General features: G+C 46.2%; 1 protein-coding gene across 1 annotated transcript in view; it reads left to right on the forward strand.

Moving 5' to 3' along the window:
• Positions 1-1,507: 1,507 nt before the first annotated feature.
• The window catches only part of LOC310776415 (calsyntenin-2-like), a gene marked incomplete at both ends in the record, with an annotated part of 309,056 nt that continues 303,536 nt past the window's right edge, over positions 1,508-7,027 (forward strand). Inside the window, one exon of the mRNA XM_083636607.1 lies at positions 1,508-1,571. Within this exon, the coding sequence (XP_083492733.1) occupies positions 1,508-1,571 (64 nt within the window). The remainder of the gene's footprint in view (positions 1,572-7,027) is intronic.

The raw sequence follows: 7,027 nt of genomic DNA on the forward strand, positions 1-7,027 counted from the left end.
TGCAAATTAGAATGTTTTTAGGTTTTACACCAGCTTTGGATTCTCGCTACATTCTTAAGCATGCATGCAGGAGGTTATGTTAAAGTCTAATGAAGGCCAACTCCAAGTAATGTAATGAAGTAATGTAATGTAGTAATGTAATCTCCAAGTCTTTATCTTAAAGCAGCTGTAATCCTATAGTCCAGAAGCATCCCTGTTGGCAAGCAGCTTCATTCAGAAACACAGAAGTTATTTTGTTAGAAATTGAAAAAGTGAATTGAGATTGGCCTACATTAGGCTAAAACCACTCTATTTCTGTTAGCTTCATGAGAAATTAAAACGGTTTCAATGATCTTATTTCAGCAAGATTAATTGCATCCTCAGGCAATCTCTTACAAAAATGACTGTATTTTCTACAGACATGTGTGTGTGGGTTGTACTTTATGGTAGCGTATTTATTATTAACTCCTATAGTATAATTATAATATTCCTATAGGATCTTAATCCCTGAGAGCAATCTTTTTCAGGAGTGCCCTTTTCACATTCACACCTGGAAGCTGACCAGTACAACTACAGTCTGATCTGCTGGTCCCTGAGCGGCTCCACTGGAGCGGTTGGGGTTAAGGGCCTTGCTCAAGGGCACCTCAGTGGTGGTAATGGAACCGACGACCTTCCGGTCACAAACTCGCTTCTCAAACCATTGGGCCACCATTGCCCACGTGATAGGCAACTCATTACTGTAATATGTTTATAATGGCCAGGCTTTATGGTATATTTAATTTTTAATAACTGATCTAAGCTAGACTACTAGGTCTTTCTGTGGTAACTAAAGATTTGACCTACTATGTGTTTATAGACAGTCTGTGTGGTTCAATTTAAGCATGCCCGTCAAACTATTTGTCTATGGGAAACATCCCACTGTCCTGCAGAATCGTGGAGAGGAGAGCGCAAGTGGGCTGGGGATGCTCCAGAGGAGATGGGATGACAGAGAGAGAGAGAGAGAGAGAGAGAGAGAGAGAGAGAGAGAGAGAGAGAGAGAGAGAGAGAGAGAGAGAGAGAGAGAGAGATAGAGCCTATACACAGAGAGAGAGAGAGAGAGAGAGAGGGGGGGGCAGAGAGAGGTAGCCTACAGACATAGAGGGAGAGAGACAGAGAGAGAGAGAGAGAGAGAGACAGAGAGAGGCAGAGAGAGGCAGAGAGAGAGAGAGAGAGCCTGAATCCATCGCTCTCCTCCCTGTGACGTCGGTCGGTCTGGTCCCGGGGTGGGTGCGCGGCTCTCCGGTCCCGTCTCGGCACGAGTCGGCAGAAAGCACTTGGACGCGGACTGTGCAGTGCGGCTCCCCGGTGTCCTCTTCTACTTGCCGCCTTGTCCCACATATCCTATCCTATCAGTGAACAGTTTGAAGAGAGAGAGGAACCCGTCCGGAGGCGTTGAAGAAGAGGGAGAGAGCGGAAAGGAGGAGAGCGAAAGAAAGAGAGAGAGGAGATAACTGGAGAGAAGTCGTCGCTGTCTCTCACCATGGAGAAGATGCTGAGGATAGCCGGCGTGTTGGCCGTGGCTCTGGGGCTGAGCGTCACTCACACCGGCAAAGGTACGGTAGGTGAAGGGCAACGCGGCGCGCTCTGCCCGGCGCGCAACTGGGAGTGCGCGACTGGTTTATTATTATGAAGTGGATGTGGCCAGATGTGTGTGTGTGTGTGTGTGTGTGTGTGTGTGTGTGTGTGTGTGTGTGTGTGTGTGTGTGTGTGTGTGTGTGTGTGTGTGTGTTTGTGTGTGTGTGTGTGTGTGTGTGTGCGTGTGCGTGCGTGCGCGTGTGCGTGTGTGTGAGAGAGAGAGAGTGAGTGCGTGCGTCGAGAGATATTCATCTTTGTCTCTTCTGCCTGACCTTCCCTGACAAATCTTCTTGCTATAAAATACTATAATATTCCTTTATTGGTTGTTTAGTGCTAGTTTAGACCTATAGTGGTACTTTAAGCGGGTGTATTTTCTATCTCCTCTGGTAGGCTGTAACATCCCTAGAGGGACTTGTAGTATTTCTGCACTTTATGATAAAGGGTTAACCTCCTATATTGTTTAATGACGTATAGAACCATTCTAACATTTATAGGCCTAGGCTATTATAAGATTACAATTGTGTTTTGTAAGGAGTGGGTGTGGGTGTTATTTGAGACATTCTAAAACATTCTGTTGTTATAGGACTGTAGGGATTTTTCAGTAAGGGTAGGTGTTTGTGATTGACTAAGGGAGGAAGGTGCCACAGTCATTCCCAAGCAAGCAGCACTGGAATGCACGATGGTGTTATATTCAGTCCCACAATACATGCTGCGTGTGTCCAAAGCTGCCCCTAGAGGCAGTAGCCTTTGCAACCTTCCAAACCCTTTCAGCACATATTGAATTTAGAAAGAGCAAGCTAGAATTAATACACTGGTGATATTGTTTTTTTTATAATGTACGACTGACCGATGATGCAGACTACCTTATGTGTGAATTTAAAGGGAAAATCCACTCTCAAATAAATCCACATCACAGTAGGCCTACACATCTGTCATTGTGGACACGGAAGTGTAGATTTGAGGACATGAACAACAAGTCATTGCTGTAAAAAAAAAATGCAAATAACTAGTGCAAACATACAATACATAGGCTTACTGCAGGCTCTCATTGCACACACACAATATATAACAAACCAGACAAGATTGCCCACTCTACAACACTGTTGTAGTCCAAATCTAATAAAATAAAAACAGCCCCATTAACATGGAGTCTTCATAAAGTGCACAGTACGTACATACAAGTAAAATTAGAAGCAGCTTACAGCATTACAGTTGATAAAGCAGTACCGGGCTTGGCCTCTGGCTAGATTGTCATTTAGGGCTTTGATGGACAGGGGGACAAAGGCGTTTTTTAAACGGTTGATCCTGCACTGGGGGACTCTGAAGCGCCTGCCTGAGGGAAGAAGCTGGTATTTGTGGTGAAGGACATGGGTGAAATTATTTTTGGGGCCTGTCTGATGACAGTTTCATCAAAGACAGCCTGGAGTGTGGGATGATATGACACCAATGGTTTCCATGGCTCTGTGTGTTAGCCGAGTGATCTGGGCCAAGCCAGGCTGAGATGCCACATCGCAGGATGCTCCCCACTATGACATGCTAGAGGAGCATTACTTTCTGGTTGACACCAAAAGCACTCATCAGCCTACTGCACAAAGGAAGTGCAGGCGCTGTTGGACCCTGCTGCAGACATTTTCCACCTGAACACTCCATGTCAGTTTATTGTCAATGTGTATGCCCAGGTAGGCTATATGAATCAACCTGGGCTGTGTTCTGGCCATGGATGACCACTGGTGAGTGGTCTCCAATGGATTTGGGCTCAAACGCCTTCTCCCGAGGATGAGGAAGTGTTTATCGCACCACTGGACAAAGTTCTGCATCTCCTGTTCGTATGTGTTTGTATCTGATGGTGTGTCTGATGTGTCAGACATGGTACCTGCAGGATAGCTGTGTTGTTAGATAACTTCATCATGTAATGACGACAGCAACCAGAATTGATTTTACAGGGATACGAGCATACTTTCTGGTTCATACCTTTTAGCACTGCAATAAAAGTTAATTTGCATGTAAACACCCATCTCTAGTATACTTCCAGTTTGGTTTTGCATTCGCAGAATCAAATCATCCATAGAGTTTCCATCAAGCCGCCCCAACTTTTGAATATACAGTACGTGAATTCCTGGCTGGATTTGCCAGTAACAGGCCAATTTCGTTGAGCTCATTATAATATTCCGAAACATTTGGACAAATAAGCACCAAAGCCACTGATGCATGATGATAAATTACTGATGATATCCAGATCTCATAAATGCATGTCATACTGCTGGCAGTTCTGCTCCCCCGGTGAGCTCATTTAGGTCGACCAAGATTACCGTTGCAGAGGGACTGCTCTATTCTCTGGTGAGCCTGGCACGTGCGCCATAGGTGAGCGGTTAGATATGGTTAACAGGTGTGGACTAATCAACTCCCTGTAGGCCGGGGCTGGGCATTTAGACAGTGGAATAACAAGGTGACACCTGTCATTTTCGCCTGGCAGCCGAGAGAGGTGATAAGCTGCCTGTTCATCCTCCTGCCTCCTGACACACAGAGACTCCCTGCTGGCTGCTGCAGCTGTAAGCTCTGTTCTGTATGGAAGAAAAACATATGCTAATGGAGCCGCCGCAGGCCCTGACCTCACCCAGAGGTCAAGCTTTTGCTTCATAGGGCCTAAAAAAATTTTTAGTTTGGTTCCGGTTGCCGACCGACCCTGTCAATTTACGTGCGACCCAATTTATTTTATGAGCTTGTTGATTTGACGGTGGCGCTAAGGGGCGGGGTTTGCCACTGCGCGAAGGTGCTTTTCGCTACGGATACTGTAAAACGAAAATGGCATGGAGGGAGCATGACGGACATGTGCTTTGTGTCGCTTCTCTGCCCATGCAGCAGCGTGCCAACCAGAATTGTGAGATTGGGGTTAAAATCGTTTGAAAACGTGCTTCAGGAAGTTAAACAGTGCGCTTGTATATTCGTATCAGCAGCCGGCAAAGTGGACAGAGCTGACAAATGGACAGATATCTCCAGCGATGTGGTGTCGACCCCCACTCAGCAGCTTGGTTCGCTCGTCAGTGGCTTCATGGCTACGTTTCAATTCAGGTATTTAGCACTGAAGTGCACGGCAGAACCTCAGCCCTCGACAGCTCAAAGTACCGCTCCGTCCGCCTTCGAGATACTGTTTCGTGCACAGCAACATACTCATTTGCCCCCGCCGAAGGTTGCACAGACGAATAAAGAGGAGCAAAAAAATGACATTCTGGAGAGCCTGCGGACCCAGGGAGTGGGCTTTTCTCTTCCAGAGAGCACAAACCAGAGCGTGTGTGTGCGCGAGTGCGTGCATCTGTGCGTATGCGTGCATGTGCGTGCGTGTGTGTGTGTGTGTGACGTGTGTGTTTGTGTGCGTGTGTGTGTGTAGCTGAGGAAGCCGTGAGTTGGAAGAGGCAGGGAGGGGGGGGGGGGGGGGGGGGGGGGGGAATAGAAGTGTGTCTGTCTGGTTTTTGCGGTCTAATAATGCCATTAAAGGTATGAGATGAAATATTGTTTGAGATGTCTTCAATGCCAATGGTCCAGAACTGGTTTTTAGGAGTAGAAAAACAGCACGTTTTAATAACATTGAAGCATTCATATTGACTTAAATATTTTGTTCATATAAAAACGTGTGTAGAGCACAGTGGTACAGTACATGTAGGCTATGTTATGAAAAAAGTATCCATCGCTGCTGTAATTTTAAGGAAAAAAAATATATCTATATATTTCCTATCTATCCCTTGCTGCCACTGAAAATAAAATAAAAAAATAAAATAAAATAAATTCCCTACCGACCCTCACCTCAACTGACAACCAACAGGAACCAAACTAATTTTTTTTTTAGGCCTAGTCACTTTTATATGAATATGATTTACCTGCTAGCTATACGGCGGGGTGACTATCCTGTGCTGTGCTGTGCTGTGTGTGTGTGTGTGTGTGTGTGTGTGTGTGTGTGTGTGTGTGTGTGTGTGTGTGTGTGTGTGCGCGTACAGCATGCGTGTTAGCAGAATGTGTGTGTTTGCATGATCTACCCCAACCATCCGAGGTGATGATGAGCTCAGACTATAGCATAGACTTGGTTCAGCATGATACTCTAGTTGCGCTCTCAGAAAGGATTTTGTTTTTCCATTCAGCGCTCGCCTGTGAAGTAAACAAATTACTGCCAAGTCAATGGGGGTGGAAAACCCGAGCACACCAGGCTTTCTAATTGAGTCCCCTGGGCTACCTTACAGTGCAGCTAAATTCAGGAGAAAGAAATAAGAGTCCATTGTCTCCGAGAGCTTTATCTCCTCTCTGTTGCTACGCTGACCCTCGCTGCTTTTCCCATTTCCTGCTCCAATTGGTGGGAGGGCGGAAGCCATGAGACACAACAACCCCGCCCCCGGCGCCTTTTCCCATTTTCTCCTCATCTCTATTTGTTTTTCCATTTTAATTTTCCAAATGACATGCATGTGAAACGGAGCATCCGTGTCAAGGATCCGCCTCCGGAGTGGCAGTATGCAAAGCTGTTTTCCAGATAACTTTGAAGCACCGCTAGCCAGTAGCTACTCCTGTCATCTTCCGTTTAGCCATCGTTTCATTCCAGGAAAAGCGGCGACGTTCAACTTCCTTTAATCACAGTCAGCCTCAAGTCATCCATTCAGACTTTCCAAGTGTGTGTGTGTGTGTGTGTGTGTGTGTGTGTGTGTGTGTGTGTGTGTGTGTGCATCTAGAGTGTGCTTCAGAGTTGTCGGTGATCAGAGCTTGAAGCACTTACATGTGTGTGTGTGTGTGTGTGTGTGTGTGTGTGTGTGTGTGTGTGACTGTGCGTATTGTGTAGTGTAGGTTTCTGCGTGGGTTTGCCCGTGCACGCGCACCAGAGAGAGAGAGTGCAGCCAACATGTTGACAGCAGCCAAGTCAATTGGGCAGGAGGCGAGCCTGTTTACAAAGGAATTATTGCATTCGCAGATTCACGCTCCAATGGTTTCTCCAGGACCCAGCGTGTCTCTGCTCGACGGGGAGAATCTTCTGGCGGCGGAGCCCAAAGCAGCAAACTTCCTTTCTTTTTTCCTTTCTTTTTTTGCCCAGAGCCTCGCTTTTGTGTAATTCCAAGCAATAATATGAACTGTGAATTTAGATAGCTCATTACCAGCCCAATGTATTTTAATTCAGCTACCCGCTGTGCCACTCTTTGTCGATGGGAACCTTTTGCGCCTTTATTATTTTCTGGATAAACGCGCTATACGGTTATGTTCTTTCTGTCTGTAAACATTATAAATAGAATGTAATTTCCGGTCCGTGGAAGAGGAGATGGAGGCTGGGCTCTTCCTCAGTAACAAGCTTTGGCCCGTGGCTAGTGTGAAGCCTGCTAGTGAAGCTGTGGGATTAATTGACACAGCCCTCCTGATTGATAGTATTGTATTGACTGTGTGTGTGCATATGTGTGTGTGTGTGTGT

This window comes from Poromitra crassiceps (genome assembly GCF_964638095.1).
Source record: "Poromitra crassiceps genome assembly, chromosome: 5".
In the NCBI taxonomy this organism is placed as follows: domain Eukaryota; kingdom Metazoa; phylum Chordata; class Actinopteri; order Beryciformes; family Melamphaidae; genus Poromitra; species Poromitra crassiceps.